Raw genomic sequence first — 17,559 nt, forward strand, 5'->3', positions numbered from 1 at the left:
CTACATGTAGGTCTGATCTCACTCCATTTGAAAACAAAGTCCCTAGATTCAAACAGTGCTAAAAACAGAGAGACTCCTAAATTCTTGACTTTGTAACTTGCAGGTACATATACAATATGCCCTGAATAATGAAATTTTTCAACCTGGCAATAAAAACTGAGAACACAGTTCTGAGAAGAGGCCAGTGCCAGGTAGGTAAGTCTTAAAGCAGCAATTTAATTGCTGCTAAATGTTTCTAAATAGAAGAAAAGCAGAAGGGTTATTATATTATGGTACTAAACCAAACAAAAGGGCAAACACCTCACATCTTTCTCACATAGTTAAACATGGACTTAAAACAGTAGATATTTGGTAAGGGCAGTCAAAGCAAGATAGCAGAATTTTATGAAGGCATAAACTGAGACAAAACTATCTATTATTTAGATTAGATAATAAGAATAAATTTTTGACCATGAGGGTGTTAAGACACTGGAACAGGCTTCCTGGAGAAGCTGTGGCTGCCCCCTCCCTGACAGTGTTCAAGTCCAGGTTAGACGGGGCTTTTGAGCAACCTAGTATAGTGGAAGATGCCATTGCCTGTGGCAGGGGCTTGGAACTAGGTGAGTTTTAAGGTCCCTTCCAACCGGAACTTTTTTACGATTTTATGATTATTTTCTGACTTTACAAAACATACTAATCGGAACCAAAATGGTTAAAAGGTTCTAAAATATAGATTATCGGCTGCTTCTGCAGACTTAAGACAGGCAAAACCAGCCTATTAAAACTTTCTTTTTGGCTCTTATTGAGCATGTAGCTCCACAAATACTCAGTTGACGACAAATAAAAATTAAATTATGAAGCAAGGCACCAGGTTTATTAGTTCAGCTTTAAAAATTACCTTCAGGAACATAGCAACATATGGTTTGCAAACCAAAATCAAGAAATAAAGTGTACTTACGAATGGACCACGTGCAAATTCATATTTCAGACTGCAAAACACAGAGATCACAGCAGATACCAGCACACAGTCCCTGGCTAGCACGCACCCTCAGCTGACAGCAAAGGCGCACTCTCAGAAACACACCTCTGGGTCTGGGCACCTATCGTGACTACTGTGATGGCCTGTCGTTTCTGAGCGTGTTCTTTTACAGCAAATACTGTTAACATTACTGTTTGCAGCTAAGACTTAGCCTGAAGCTCCCCTTGGATCAAGAACTATCTTTATCACCTTTTTGATGCTACTTTCTACACCGTTTTCTAGGAGCAATCCCTAGTTATGAATGGGATGCAGTGAAAAGAAAGAGCAAGTGACAGGATTACCACAAGCCCCCCAAAACGATGTCCTCCTGGTTTTAAATCGAGACACAGAGGGGAACGGTGCATCTTGTCACGATCTGCATCACAACTTGTTTCACAACTTGTGAAACTGGAGAAAACTGCATAAAGCACAGCAAAAGCCCGCCCTGCACCCGGCTGCGCACAGGGAGCCTGTCACCTCCCGCGGCAAGCTCCTCAGCTCGGTGCTGCCCCGTTTAACGAGCCCCCTCCTGCCGACCCGGGCTGCGCGACGGGGACCCCCTGGGCTGCATCTGCGGTCCGCCTTCCCCCCCACCCCGCACACGGAACAGCCGGGGCCGGGGGCTCCCACCTTGTTCGAAGCCATTTCGCTGACGGAGTGCCTGGTCTGCAGGGTCTCCAGCTGGTCGAGGCACCAGTCCAGTTCCTCCAGGGTCTCGCTGGCCAGTTTTTGGTAGGCCTCCTCTGCGAAGAGACAGGGAAAGGCGCACTGAGCTCGCAAGCGTTTCACTGGGCTAACAGCTAGCTCTAGTGGGTCCATGCTCCGCTGCCTGGTGCCCACACACGAGAGCTGCTCCCTCATACTGTCAGCCCGGGCAGCGAGCAGAGCGGCGCAGCGCTCCGTCTCGGAGCCACCGAATCGGCGAGCACCTGCGCAGGCAGAAACTTTGCTCCGGCCGCGCTCGCCGCCCGCCTCCCTTCCCTTCCCTTCCTACCCTCCCTTCTCTTCCTTTCCCTCTCCCGCCCCGGGGCTGCTTCGCCGCCCCCTCGCGGGCAGCGCCAAGCGCCGAGCTCCGCGGGCGCGCACGGCTCCGCGGGTTGGGGTAGGTGAATGAGCGCAGCCAAGAGTCTGCGACCACTGCGACCACCGCGCCCCCTGCTTCGGCTGCTTCGGCTGCTCCGGCTGCTTCGCCGCTGGCACAGCTGGCGGGACCCACCGCCTTCCCCGGCACCCCAGGTTTATAGCGAGTCGCCGTCCTTGCACTTGTTTACATACCCTCCCACCGGGGTATCATGGGAATTAATTGGTCCGCATTTACAAAGCGTGGTGAAGATGCAACAACACGTGAGCGCCTGGGATAAGGATGACCCACGAGGTACCAGCTGTTTGCGGAGTGCTCTAGTAACTGCTCTAACCCATGAGTCTCTCTGTATTACTGACTGTATGCACGAAGTATCATATGCTGGCTGCAAGATAAAAAAAGTGCCGACAAAAGTTTTATACCTGGACCCCCCCAGCAACACAATAGGGGATGTGGACCCAATACAAGAAATCATAGTTTAACAAAAATCACTGGAGCTAACGATCTTAAAATCTGCTTTAGTTTCACTTACATTCACTTACAGAAAGACATTCCCATCTTCAACAACTTTTCAACAGTAGGAGATCTGCTGTTGAATAAAATCCCATTTTGCATCTCCAGGGTGCAAGCTTCACCTACAAAGCCTGGCTTTTTTTCTTTTATTTGATTTTTCTGGTGCAGATCAAATGAGGAGAATGCTTCTCCACACTGAACTCAGAGCAAAGTGATTTTCAGCTGTCTTGTAAGCTGGGTACCTGAAACATCAAGTTCTGAAACTCCTGGCATGGATGCTTCTGGATCAGCTGAGTGAAACATAATTCCCAGGTAGAGAAAAGTTCATTCAGTGGGCTTGTTACTGTCATCTGAAACATCTCCCTTACCTTGTTTCACATCAAAGTAACCTGATTTTCCAAATGTCAGATAAACAAAAAATCAGGCAAATTAGCTAGAACTCCTTTTAAAAACACCCCAGCATGGACTACTATCTAATAGCTCAGTGCATTACTATTCAGCGTTCAGTATACTAGATTTGTATCTGCTCAAAAACTTTGGGATCCTTCAGAGCTGTTAAAATTTGCATATTTGTGGTTATTGGAAAAACGCATCACAATTTTGCATAATGTCCATTCACCCCTGGGAAGAAAGGCAATGCAAGAACAAGAAATCTGTATTGAGATTAATTGGCAGAAAGATTTAAAGACAATTTTGCAGTGCCTGCCTGTATCATGGTTAACCTGTCACTTCAGCACAGACACTAACCGATACTCAACAAAAAAACATCCTCACTGAATTGTGAACACTGTCCTTCAGATGTGTCATACTTACTATAAACAGTATCTGATCCAAAAGAATTCCCTTGGCAAATAAAGTCAGGCTTTTCCAGCCTGTTTATCCATCAAAAGAGAATATGCAACGTTCTGCAACACAGCAGACATCACAGCTCACTAGTTCTTGAACATGGCTAGTTCACTGAAGTCACAGTGTAGATTTCATCAAAATCAGTACTGGAAATAGAAATAACTTTGCTTATAATATGTTTGTAAGTGTACCATGTTAAATGTGGTTAATGTATGCATAGCTATCTTGATGACCTTATAAAACGATTTCATTGAGGATAAAACACATAATAAAGTGAGGTGAAATGAATCTGCATGATGTTATTATGCTGCTAGCCTGCAGCCTGCCCTTCAGCAGTTCTTGAAAATCAGATATGGGATACCTGTGTTTTTATTCACAAGTAAACTTCATCCCTTCTAGTACTTCAGAGAGTAAGAGGATAAGGTTTTTCCAAGAAGTATGAAAACAACAAAATAAACTTGAGGAATACCATAATTAGGTAAAAGTAATATAGGTCTCCAATTATTATTTAGTCTAAAACTTATTTTTCTTGTTATCCATGTAACAATAATCTGTATCTACCAACAGCATCTTCCATTCAGAAATCCTTACCTACTATGCACCTTCCCAGTACATCTCAAAACACATTAGAAAGCAGAATAAATAACTCACAAAGAAGTCCCATCAGTCTTAGGACAACCTGTTTCTCACAATCCATCATTTCCAAATCCCACATTTTCACAGTCTGTGGCTGCTGTGGGGACCCCACTTACCACTCTTACCAAGTAAGCTTCTGACGACCAATGCTAGGGTAAAGCCTTGCTGGACTCAGCCTCTCCTGCTCTTCCGAGAGTTCTGTGGTGGAAGAGCTTGTCAGACCAGCTTAAATAGTGTATTAGATAGCTACCTGGTGTTGTGGAAGGTGTCCCTGACCATGGCAAGGGGGTTGGAACTAAATGATCTTTAAGGTCCCTTCCAAATCAAACCATTTTATGATTCTATGAAATGGAAATTAAAGAGTTTCTAACTGGTGACAAAGTACCCATCAAACAAGCACACCACTTTGCTCCTGCAGTTCTGAATGGCAGAACAACCACAGGAAAGCTTTTTTCTCAACAGTACTGAACTAAATTTGGGCCACACTTTTGTTGTTAACACAGTATGGTAGAAAATGTTGTCGAGGTAACATCTTTTCCAGTATAACACTTGGTCACCTAAGCTAAGAATCAAAAAATAATTATCGACAGTGCAGCCTTGACAGCTTCACAACACTATTCCTGACCTCTGTTATCTCTAAGGTAGCACCCTGTAATTATTCCCAGCCAAGACTCACCTACTGATCAGTTTTTATGGTATAGGTACCTGATGGAAGTTCCCTCCAACCCTCCAGTGATGAAGTCCTAAATCAGATTTATTTCTATTAATAAGAGGGGTTTTTAAAGGTTCTTTTTCTATCTCATTAGGCTTTAATAACAGGTAAATACAGTTTAACACCAGTTACTTTAACAATGTGCATGCTATTTCATATCTGATTTTTACAAAAAAAAGAAGATATAGCAAATGTTCTCCTTACAGTTCACAGATCAGTACAAACAATTCCACCACATGTAGCTTTTAAGTACAGTGCATAGAGAAAAAAAAAAAAAAAAAAGCAAATGAAAGGCTAGCAGAAAGAAAAAGCTCAGCCATAATCACCTGGCACTGCACACTTATTTTTATTTTAAAGGGTGTTCTACTGTCTGTTCTTATAATAGACTTGATTCTTATCACAGTTCCTAACACAGCCTTCACACCCTTATTCACGAACAATTTCTGTTAAAAATTTTACATGGGGAAAATTACTATATGGCAAGAATTAGGAAGAGTTCCTTCTTACAGGTTCATAATGATTTTCATATATGGTGTCCTATTATTCCCAGAGAACAAAAAGCAATACTAGACTTTTCTACTAAAACTCAAGTGTATTTGTACTAACTTAGCAGCACTTCAAGGAATTTCAGCACAGCAGAAAGAAATAAGTACAGATTCTTCAATGTTGTCTGATCAGTTGATATTATCTGAGTGATGTGAAGCAGCTGAAGAAAAGTTGACTCAGCACATGCACAGCCAAGGCCTTTGATCACTGTGTTGCCTTAAAATTGGATTTTGTTGGGGATAAGACAAGGCCACTGCTGAGCAATGGCATGATCCAGACAGATAGGATTGGCATGTGTTTTATCTTTTGGGGGACAGGCAGCTGGAGGAAGCTCTGGAAATCTCCACCCTACTGAAGGTCTACTGTGAGACTTGGACCCTGGATATTTTCCCTGAATTTTTTGACTGTATTTTTGCTCTTTACCCAGTGTAAAACTCAGAGTTTGGAGTAACAGAATTGCGGGGTGAGGAGTTTCAGTTTATCTTACTACTACAGCATTTAAAAAAAAATCCTCTGCGGTTTAAACTAAGAATTTTTCTCTAAATGAGGATGTTCCTACTTACAGCCTTAACTGATGGCCTATTGAAGTGACTGACATTTTAGTCAATGCTGGCACCTTCTATTAAACGTAGCCATATTAACAGTAATTCAGTGCAGAAATAGCATCTGTTTTCTCAATCACCCATTTTACAACTGAAAAAAAAATCATTTTTTTTTTTTAGGTTTTACTGAGGAAAACATACACATTGTGATTTAAAGGCTATCTATGTCTTACTACTGATAAAATGTGATTATGAACGACATTTTTGTTTAACCTGTAGAGATTTGCAGACATCCCTCCACAATCAAAAGTAAAGCAGAATACTCTTGATCAGATTTGGAATGAGCGTCTGCGAAGAGAACTCAGCTGCAGCAGATTTCTCAGAAACTGTTTTGATGGTCCCATTCTGAACATCACTTTCTTCCAGGAAATCTCTCCAAGCTTCCACTTTAGTGAAGAAAAATCCTTTGTACTGTAAGGTTAGTATTAGTAGCCTTGTGCATAGACAGACTGTGTACAAATGACCAGGACTACTCTCCTTCCAGGATGTGATGAGCTGCAGGACTCCCCCCACATATTGTTTTATACAATGCCAGTAGCACTAGCATTAGGCTATGGAAACTGCTTTATCTCCTTGAACAGAGAATGTAGGAACTTCCAGGAAATAATAGGAGCAAAATGATAAAGTCCAGTTATGCACAACTTGTCAAAATACTTGATTACACTTCTGCTATAGAAAAGGACTGTTTAAAGATACACAGAGGCAAAACACACATTAAAAGAGGATCTAGGAAAAAAGGTAGGCTTTTCCCCCAACATTTTGTATTTCTCTCGTGGCCTCAGAGAAATCCACATATGCCATATAACAATGTTTCTATACCCGAAGACTGTACTTCAAGGGCCAAGGTATGAACAACATGCTCATACTCTTACAAAACAAAGTAACAGGAAGACTGCAAATATCTGTGAAGAAGTTGTTGGGGCTCTTGGAATACATCTATTACAGTTAATTCAGAGTAAATAAAGCATTTTCACTCTTTTAAATGTAGAGGAACTGTAGCATTAGGCTCTGAATATGTAGTTCAGTTTCGCTGCTTGGGGAGAAGGATGTTACTTGTGCTGGCTTCCTGTTTTTTCTCTGCTAAAAATTTGGTTTACTTCTTGGAAAACACTTTGGTACAAAGTTACATCCTGATATAATTTGTTCTATAGTCTAGAAGTATTTCTGTATTAAGTACTTGCAAACTCAACCATGAAACAGTCTTTTAATGCCGAAGTAGTACAGCAGACTATCAGAGAAGTATCCTTCATTGAAGCCAAGCAGTAAAACACATATTCAGTACATACAGTGTATGCTTTAATGACAGGGCACATTAAAATGGTTGCAGTGTGAATGTTAAAAACCACTCTTTGCTCTTATCAAATATCCAGCAAGGCCAAATGAATGCTGTTCTGCTAGCACACATCCCTACCAAGTGCTGCTCCCTTCCCCTCTGACCACTTTGGCAAAGACTAATACATTCCTTACTCCACTGCCTGTAAGAATCTGCCAGAAGGACCGCTGTCTCTCCCTCACTGTTGAAAGGAAGTAGCCCCTTCCATCAAGCAGTCTAGCTCAAAATAAAGAAAAAGAGGAAAGCTCTTGATTTTCAAGTAGCTCTTGATTTTCAAGTAAAATTGCATGCAATTTTATTGCTTTCTTTTAATGAACAAACTCTGTTTTGAGAAAAGGTCTGTTTCTTTTTTAAATCACTTTTTTACCCCCAGCAGTTGTACTTGCGTTGATTCTACATTCCAAGGCTTGTGAGCAAGGAGTTCAATAATGGATTCATTGCTCAAACTGCTTTCTTACCCTATTTCTTGTACCATAAAAAAAATATTTTTCTAGGATAGATGATGCATCCTCAAGATCAGTTCCCCCGGTAGCTGTAAAACATTTTGTGAGGATACTCCTATCGATTCAACATAATGACAGAAGTGATTGATTTTCAAAATAGAACAAAACTAGAGGCAGTGGGCACAAAGTGAAAGACAGGAGGTTCCCGCTGAACATCAGGAAACACTTCTTTATTGCAAGGGTGACAGAGCACTGTCACAGATTGTCCTGAGAGGTTGTGGACTGTCCATCCTTAGAGATGTCCAAAAGCCCTCTAGACATGGTCCTGGGCAATTCAGTCTGGGTGGCCCTGCTTGAGCAGGCGCATGGTACCAGATGACCTCCAGAGGTCCCTGCCAGCTTCCAACAGTCTGTGATTCTGTGATTAAATGAGCAGTTGAAAAAAAATAAAAGACATTTTGGCAAAAAGTGGGTCATTCAAATAGCCACACGGTCATATTTGCTATTCTGTAACAGTTTCTGACCCTAGTAGAAGGGCTTACGTTGTCCACATCAGGATTCTGCTGAAGAGCTCAACTCATAAATATTATTCTGGGCATTATGATGAAAACAAGAAACATATCATTGAATTTATATGTGTAAAACTTTGCTGTTAAAAAGAACTATTAACAATTTTGTTTTCCTACATTCTTGGAACATACGATCAATACACAAGTAGCTCAAGTTGTCAAAAACCACTATACGAGCCCATTAAAAATGATTAACCTCACTTTTAAGTAGATAATGCTGGTTTAGTCTGAGATGCCATTAGCTGCTAGACTCAGAGGCTCTGTCACAATACCTTCATTACCAGCTGAAAATTGTTTAGATTAGGCCAAAATGTGAAAATTGGAGACAAACCTGGGAAAGAATTTCACAATCCCCGGTTTTGAGGTCCTCAAAAAATTTATAAATGCATATTCAGAAATCACAGCAGAATAAAATAAAAATAAAGATGTCTACAAGTACCAGAACTAACAAAGTCTGTTTCCCTAAGCATTTGTGTCTCCTGTCTGATTTGGAATCTGAACTTCACAACACCCAGCAGTGCAGCCTGAACAAACACTATATTAAAAAATTCTAAACACCAAAGTTTAGAAAATGCTTCAGTTAGTTTTTGCCAAGGAAACCTCAATAGAATTCCTGGTGTTTGATAAAATGGGAAAGCTGAATGAGAGCTTTCCAAGAGATGAGGCATACATATTGGCTCTTTTCCATCTAGATCCTCTGGTGTCGAAAAAGAAACTACAAGGTTTTTCTCTTAAAAGCGTTTTCCCTAAAACAGAGTTAGGCTCCTCTATGAAAGCTGCCCATTTTAAATAATTTCTATTTGATAAATTTCGTAAATCTCTACCTCTCTATCAGATTTAAGGGTACAAGTCCAACGGATCTGACAAGATGCACCCGTGGATCTGGAGGGAACAGGTAGATGTAGTTGCCAAGCCATCATCCATCATATTTGAGAGGCCAGGGTAGCCTGGAGAAGTTCCTGGTGACTAGAGAAGGGGAAATATAGCCCCCATTTTTAAAAAGGGAAAGAAGGAAGACCTGGGGAACTACAGACCAGTGTCACCTCAGTGCCCAACAAGATCATAGAACAGATCTTCCTGGAAACTGTTTTAAGGCATATGGACCATAAGTGGGTGATTTGTGACAGCCAGCATTTCTTCACTAAGGGCAAATCATGCCTGACCAATTTGGTGGCCTTCTATGATGGGGCCACAGCATTAGTGGATAAGGGAAGAACAACTGATGTCATCTACCTTGACTTGTGCAAGGCACTGCCCCACATGACTTCCTTGTATCTAAACTGGAGAGGCATTGATTTGATGGATGGACCACTCAGTGGGTAAGGAATTGGCTGGATGGTCACACTCAGAGAGTTGTGGTTAATGGCTCAATGTCCAGTTGGATTCCAGTAACATGTGGTGTCCCTCAGAGGTCAGTGTTGGAACTGATCCTGCTTAACATTTTTGTCAGTGACATGAACAGTGGGATTGAGTGTGCCCTCAGCAAGCTGTGGGGTTCAGTCTACACGCTGTGGAGAAGGAATGTTATTCAGAGGGAGAGGAGGCCACTGTCAACCTCAAGAAGTTCAACAAGGCCAAATGCAAGGCCTGCAACTGCGTCAGAGCAATCCCAAGCACAACTACAGGCTAGGGGAGACTGGATTCAAAGCAGCCTTGAGGAGAAGGACATAGGGGTGTTGGCTGATGAAAAGCTCAGCATGAGCCGGCAGAAAGCCAACTGCATTCTGGGCTGCATCAAAAGGAGTGTGGCCAGCAGGTCAAGGCAGGCGATTCTTGCTTGATCAAGTCCAGAGGAGGCCACAAAGATGATCAGAGGGCTGGAGCACCTCTCCTATAAAGACAAGATGAAAGAGTTTGGCTTGTTCAGCCTGGAGAAGAGAAGGCTCAGGGAAGACCTTGTAATTGCATCTTTCAATACCTAAACGGGGCCTGTAAGAAATCTGAAGATGGACTTTTTACAAGGGCATGTAGTGATAGGACAAGGGGGAATGGCTTTGAATTGAAAGAGAGGAGATTCAGATGAGATATTAGGAAGAAATTCCTTGTCATGATCATGGTGAGACACTGGAACAGGTTGCCCAGAGAAGCTGTGGCTGCCCCATCCCTGGCACTGTTCAAGGCCAGGTTGGATGTGGATTTGAGCAACCTGATCTAGTGGAAGGTGTCCCTGCCTGTGGTAGGAGTGCTGGAACTAGATGGTCTTTAAGGTAATTAATTTATTCTTTGTAACAGGATGTTAGAAGTTCGGCTTGCCCTGTTAGATTTTCTCAGTGGTATATAACCTATTTGCTCCCCTAATGTTATCTTTTCTGTCATTTCAACCAAGGCTTGGTTGCTCCAACCTGAAATTCTTTGTCTAACCAAATTCTTCTATATCTCTTTTTTTCTCCTATTTTTGTCTGGCTTCTGCCTGTCCAGCCACATGCCCCAGCTGCCTCTTTGCCACTTACTATGTAAAGTTCTACACATTTCTTAGGGGTTGTTGAAGAAATAGCTACTTCTCCCGTATCTTAGAGTGGGCTGGAGAAAGCACTTGCTTAACAGTGGTGGAGGGTGTTTTTCAGGGAGCCTTATCTGCAGGTTGTCCTGTCCATTTCACACCCACTTACCTGTGGTGTATTTACATGGCACAAATGGGCTGCAGTTTTCACACTTCCCCTCTTCCCTAAACTAAGAACACGGGCAACCAAGATGCATCACTTTTAGCTTAAATATTTACTTAGATTTTGATGCTTTTTCTCCAGTCAAGTGATGTTTGAATCAGCCTTTGGGCTAGCAGCACACTCTATATCACTGGACTCTTGTGTCTTAATAAATACAATGAAAAATGTGAATCTGCTGTCTGAATGGATACTTTTGATGGATTATTTACAGCAAGTATGTACTGAATCAGACTCTCACTACACAAAATCTACAGATCACCTACTGCATCTCCTGTAAAATTCCATGCTTATCTCTGACACTGCTGAAGTGCATAATCTTTTTGCCTACAAACTGTAAGACTAAGGAGGTGGATACAGTTAATTTGGTTTTAGTAAAGATAACTATAAAGAGCCTTACTGCTATCATAAATACTTTTATAATCTCTTTTGGTTTAGTGCCACTGCTTGGTAATATATTCAAAATATTATTATAGTAGTGCCCAAGAGCCCCGTTCAGTATTAGATCTCACTAAATAACAGATAGTCCATATAGACCAAAACTCTGGGTCTCCTGCTCTAGTTTGTTAAGCACAATCTCACTGCCTATATATGCTTGGTTTTAAGATAATACTGTTTCCACTGGTTTGATTTTTTGGCCTTTGCAGAGGAAAACACTCCTTTAAGGTACACTTCACTTATTAGATTTATGTGATAGATAAGAAACCTACAGTTGAAACTGAATGAACAGTGTTAGTCACACAATTTCTTTACACTGGACAATGAGTCAATAATTATTACTACTACGCTTCTGTGTCACATTGCCTCAGGATATTATCCTGGAGGCTACTAACCCTTGAGTTGACATCAGAAGTATCAGTGACTGTTTTTGTGGCTGTGAAAAGGACAAGCTGGTAGACAGTTTGTTTTGGATGACAGGTAGGCAACAGACAAATGTCATCCAGCAAAACCACAAGACAGCTCAACCTGCTCCTCCATGTGTCAAGTTGAAAACCTGACACTATGTTAGTCTTCACAGCAAATTTCAGCTCTTTCACAATATGCATTAACAGTTCATTTCCCTAAAACCCACAGAAGGATTTTTTCCCTCATATTTTCTTTTAGAAGTCCTGCGCTAAACGCTTGACATTGGTTTATGCTGTGCCACCCTCTTTCATATTAACTGATGACCTGCTCTTAATTTTTAGGTAGATGAAACAAAAGAGATCAAAAGTAGGGTAAGAACAAAAAGGTTGATGTGAGATACACTACAATAATGATTAATCCACCTCATTCTGGGGCTTTTTTTCTGTTTGTTTTTTTTTTTTTTTTGAGAAAGATTGCCCAACGTGTTCTTTTCTCCTTCCATGGATAGATGTCTAAATTAGAAATTATAGGAATTTTTTTTTTCCAGTCTAGAAAATTTTTGAGATTAAAAAACCCCCCAATCAAACCATATATATATCTTATTCTACTGAAGGGTAATGCCAAACTGATTCAAAGCTTTGAGGGTTTTTGTGTTTTGGTTTGTTTTGGTTTGTTGGTTTGTTGTTTGGTTTTGTTTTTTTTTTTTCTGAAATGTAGTAAAAGGAAATATTACCCTAAAATATCCTGATTTTTATGCACCTGTTCTGGAACACAGAGAGTTCAAAATTTCATGCTAGTCAATGCAGGGCTGTTGACTGTTTCTGAAGTGGATCTGTGTCTTGGGTTGGTTGGTTCTTTGGTTTTTTGGTTTGGGGTTTGTTTTTTTTTGTTCTGTTGGTTGGTTTTTTCCCCCTGCTCAAGTTCTTCTGGTAGGTATAAATAATAAAAAAGGAAACTTCTCCCCTCCTAGCTCTGCAAATGATCAGTATCTCGGTGTTTCAACTCTACTTACTTACATAAAGTGCATCTCCAAGAGAAGATGCTGAGATGCATACCACAACCACATTGTTTGAGATCCTGATTCTTCCTCATTACCATGAGGACGGGGGAATATTTCATCCTGGGAATGCCCTTCTATTGCTATTCTCTTAACACTCTCTAAGGGACCTCAGAAATTTTGCTTCAGCGACATTGGTACACTTCCACAAAAGTTTTTTTTTGTTTTGAAAATGATTATTTTCTAGTGAAAAAAAAAACACAACAAGATTTCTGAACCTCTGAAGACAGTCACCCACCTGGGGGGCTTGTGCAAATTTCCCTTGAGAATGAAGGAGCCTTACCAAGTTCACTAATGATTCCTCATCAGTGCTGCAAAAGGAAACTTGGCACAGTAAAGAATCAAAAACTTGTTTCCCAAAATGTTGGATTTCCTAACAGCAAGAAAAACATTGTGGAATAAAGATCTGTACTTTGTGACTCAATTAATCATTGAAAGCACATCACCCTTCATCCTAGAACACTCATGTATGCAGACACAATTTCAACATGTGAACAGGTTGTCCTCCTGCCAAAGATGAAGTTTGTTAATCATCTTTTAAGGCTATATCTTTACCAGGTGAGCTAGAGTTGTCCCCATTTCAAAACATTATTTCTATAAGACTTTCTCATCTGCATGGGTTTCAAAGAAATACCAGAACATACTTAAAGAAACACAAATAACTGCATTTTTCACTATGATAAATTCTTCCCTCTTTGTACACAAACCTGTGCCTGTCCCAATATCCTACGCAAGAACTGCACTGCCTGTCACAGGATACAAAACCAATCAGAAATCCAAAGAGCTAAGTGAAAAAACATTAAAGTTCTGCAACTCAAAGTATGAATATGAAGCAGCAGAAATATACAGGCATTGCAGTAAAAGAGTAATCAGTTGCCCAATCCTGGGAGATCTTGTAAAAATAACCTGTGGGTTTTCTGCCAGCAGGAGGAGTTTAATCAAAAGAAATGTCTGTTAAACATAGTCAGAAAAAAAAACAGCTTTTCCCTGGTCTCTACTTTTTTATTCTGTTCCATCTTCTACTAATAACCTCTCTAAACAGGTGTTCTTCCAGTAATTACAAAAAATTTCCTAATTAGTAATTTAAAGGACAACTTCTAATTTTGTACATTTATGTAACAGTATTTATCAACATCTACTATAGCAAGCTTGACCTTAATAAAGAATATTGTTGAAAGTAAAAAAAGAGTCATTCAGGACAGCTGCTTATTACCCAGGACATGATAGTCTGGACTGTTGCAGTTGACAGCAAGCCCTTGACAGAAGCACTGTGCAGCATTCTCTGTTTTAAGAGCAACTGGAAACGGACCATTATTACATTTTGAAAGAGGAGCAAAATGCATTTTTTTTAAATACATAATAATAGTGTTGAATCTAATAAGAACGTTAATGCATTAGCTTCCTTTAATAGTGTAAGAGTGGATTAACAAACCATATCTAAATGATATCCATTTGTATTACATTCATTTTGCTCAACACTGACACACAGGAGTGGTGGCATGGCATGTACAGATTGGTACAGTGCACTGCACAACTGCTAACCAAAAGCTATATATAACTGATAACCAAAAGCTTATAGAACCTATCTGAAACTACCAATGTAGTTTAACCATGAATATTTTTTCCCAGGCAAGCCAGCCATGTCTACAACCAACTTCACATCTTGACAAATATATCATAGTAATTTAAACTGCCAGCCATGTGATCGCCTACTAACTACTGTAGCTTAGTGTTGATGTAGACGAGAAGACAACAACTCCTGTTGGTTGTACATTTCCTTTGAGACCAGACAAGTTAAAAATTTGTGGTAAATGGTTTTATTGTGCTTGGCAAAGCTTGCTTAGTCATAAGTTAGAAACAGTTTCAAAAGTACTGGTTGTTTCTTTGCAGCATTAAAGACAATTTTAAATTAATTAAACTTATGTGTGTAATTTGATAAAGTGATGCTGTGCCCAGGCAAGTCACCACTGGCTTTTTTGCTGGCTTTTTTTTTTTTGGCTTGATTTTTTTTGCTTGCTTGTTTGTGGGGTTTTTTGCTTGTTTGTTTCAGAATATACTTAACAACTTTCCATGCTATGGAAAGTTCTCTATGATATTGTGCTTAAGTCACAATTTTTGCTCAGGTCTCAATTTTATTCTTGCTTAGGAACAAAGGAAGCTCACAAAACAACAAGAAAAAGCCTCAAAAAAGAGGCACACAGCAGGCAGCTGTCAAGAGTAAGTAATAGCAGTCAATGCTAAACAGGCTCTCAGAAACTTACATTTATTATACCTTCATTGGTATTTTTGTATTTTGTAATATTTGTTCATTAGTTTTAATTCACAAGCATTTTTGCATTTAACTATATATATATATTTATGTTTTTTTTCCCATGCTAGTCATACTTTCAGAGAACTTTATCATGTGTGATAAAACATTTTTATGCACCTGAGCACATCTGTCCTTCCAAAGCCTGTATCCAGTTAACTGGTGCTCAAACATGGGGCATGGAAAAATGTCCTCAGATTCCGTCTCAGCTCAAATCTGTTCAGTAATAGCTCCTGTCTATAAACTACTAATGTCACCACACTGCTGGCAGAAAAGGTTTAAATTGCTAACATGCTTGAGCTAAGACAGCTCCAGCTGTTCAAATTGCCAATCTGAGCTAAATTAGCTGACTTTGTCTGGAGCATATTAAGAAGCATACACAGAAATTACTTCACTGGGAAACAAATCTGGGCAGTAACTTTTAGCAGCCTTTAGTAACCTCCCTGACAAGAACCTGAAAGAAGACATCTGCCTATGACTTTAAATGCTTATACTTCACTAAAAGCTCAAAAAGAAAATAAAGACCTGTGTTGCTCCTCAATTCTCAAGTGTCAAGGCTTCAGTTTGAGAACAACTATGTTTGTTTCTTATTTATTCAACAGAAAAATAGTTACTTCTCAAAAGTTCACACAGTGAACATCAGTAACTTTACTATAAAGTTGTTCCTGCGACCCCATAAAAACGTTTCTTTTCTTGCATATTTCGTCTATATTGATAGAACAATTCTTGGTTATATCTGAGACTAGATAGAAACAGTGAACCTCTTTTTTTTTTTTTCAGCAGAATTACTTTTAAAATTCAAAATATTTGTTTGACAAATAATCTCTATGATCCAGAAGAAAAGCATAAAAAACAGGAAATGAAACTTTCTGAGAACTCATCCATGCACTAGACCTTTAGCTACACACAAGGACACATCCTCCATTAGTATAAACGACTGGAAGCAATTCACAAAATACTTTTGGTTTTGGTTGTCTGCCTACATTTAAATCTTTTGGTCAACCTCAACCAAACTTAGCAGAGGAGCAGAGATTTCAAATACTAGATTCTGGCAAGTTGCTTGAAAATAAGTCAACAAATAAAAGATCTTCATTAATGTTTCTACTGAGTAAAGTGGTGTAGAGTGAGTGTACCTGTACAGAATAAAGAAGCTGTAAAGGAGAGAGGGCTATGCATTGGTGGGGAAAACTTTCACTGGAAGTTGTGTATGTTAGAAACAAAAGAACCTAAGAGTTAGAAATAAATCCACAGGAAACCAAGCATTGCTAAGCCTGCTGCTCGCAGAACTATCTGCTTTCTAAAAAAAAAAAGAAAAAGTCTAATTAAAGGTTTTTTTATCTGATCATTTCATATGGTCACTGGAGTCATAAAGATTCTGGATTTTTTTTTCATTTTTTTTGCCAAATGAAATCAGTAAGAGTCCTGAATAACCCTTCTTTTTCTCTCTTCTCCTTATAAAATCCAGCTTCAGTATCTTACATGTATATGCCTGCTTCTGTGATAATGTTGGCCATGGTGGTGATACACACATAGTAGGTGCCCAGCTTTCCTCCGAGTTCCAGTGACTTCCTTCACAAAAGAAGGAAGGCAGTCAGGAGGGAAAATGATCTTGTTATTTACAAGCTAACAAAATACAGTAAAGGAAAACATGAGAAAACATGGAACACAGCAGCAGCATTTTCATTTCCATGAGGAAAAGAATTCCTTAGCAGATAAGGTATTTTTTTCATGTACTAGTGCATTTGGTGTTGGAGATGAGCAGCTATGATACAACTCAATTCTTTTAAGTAATAGATACAATAAAACGCAGGAGCTGGCTGTACTTTCTGTACAAAACTGACTGCGCAAGCCATTTCTGTAGTGCTGGTGCTAAGAAGCCAAAAACCAGTGGTAAAGAACAGATGGTATAGCTATCGTATGAAACATAGCCTTTATTTTAAAAAACAAACCCGAATATCTTACTTAAGTGCTAATTTAAGGTATGAGTGAAGGTAGCTTCTAACAGATCTTCTCATCTGACAATAAAAAGTGGAATAAATTGGAATTTTTAAAACAGTTGTAAAAGGCAGAAAGGAATGGCTTGCCTCTCCCAACAGTTTCTGGGAGAGGCACAGAGAGGCAAGCCATTCCTTTGTATATAAGTATAAAAAAAATGGTATAAAAATATAAAAAGTAAAAGAAAAAAAAAGTATAAATAGTATAAAAGAACACGAAGTTTGTATAGAACCAGAATGTTTTGGGTTGAAAGGGACCTTAAAGGTCATCTGGTGCCAATCCCCTGCCATGGGCAGGGACACCTTCCACTAGACCAGGCTGCTCAAAGCCCCATCCAACCTGGCCTTGAACACTGCCATAAAGACCACAGAAAAAAAATCGAGTACCTTGGCCTTCTCCATATCCCAGCTGACCA

General features: G+C 39.9%; 1 protein-coding gene across 1 annotated transcript in view; it reads right to left on the reverse strand.

Annotated features, from left to right (window-relative positions):
- LOC130595706 (cAMP-specific 3',5'-cyclic phosphodiesterase 4D) overlaps positions 1–17,559 on the reverse strand; it is a 141,232-nt gene that overhangs the window by 44,773 nt on the left and 78,900 nt on the right. Inside the window, exon 6 of the mRNA XM_057402688.1 lies at positions 1,628–1,740. Within this exon, the coding sequence (XP_057258671.1) occupies positions 1,628–1,740 (113 nt within the window). The remainder of the gene's footprint in view (positions 1–1,627; positions 1,741–17,559) is intronic.

The sequence above is a fragment of the Pezoporus wallicus genome, unplaced genomic scaffold (assembly GCF_028554395.1).
Source record: "Pezoporus wallicus isolate ANWC-B61680 ecotype Strahan unplaced genomic scaffold, APGP_CSIRO_Pwel_v1 contig_2870, whole genome shotgun sequence".
Lineage (NCBI taxonomy): Eukaryota > Metazoa > Chordata > Aves > Psittaciformes > Psittacidae > Pezoporus > Pezoporus wallicus.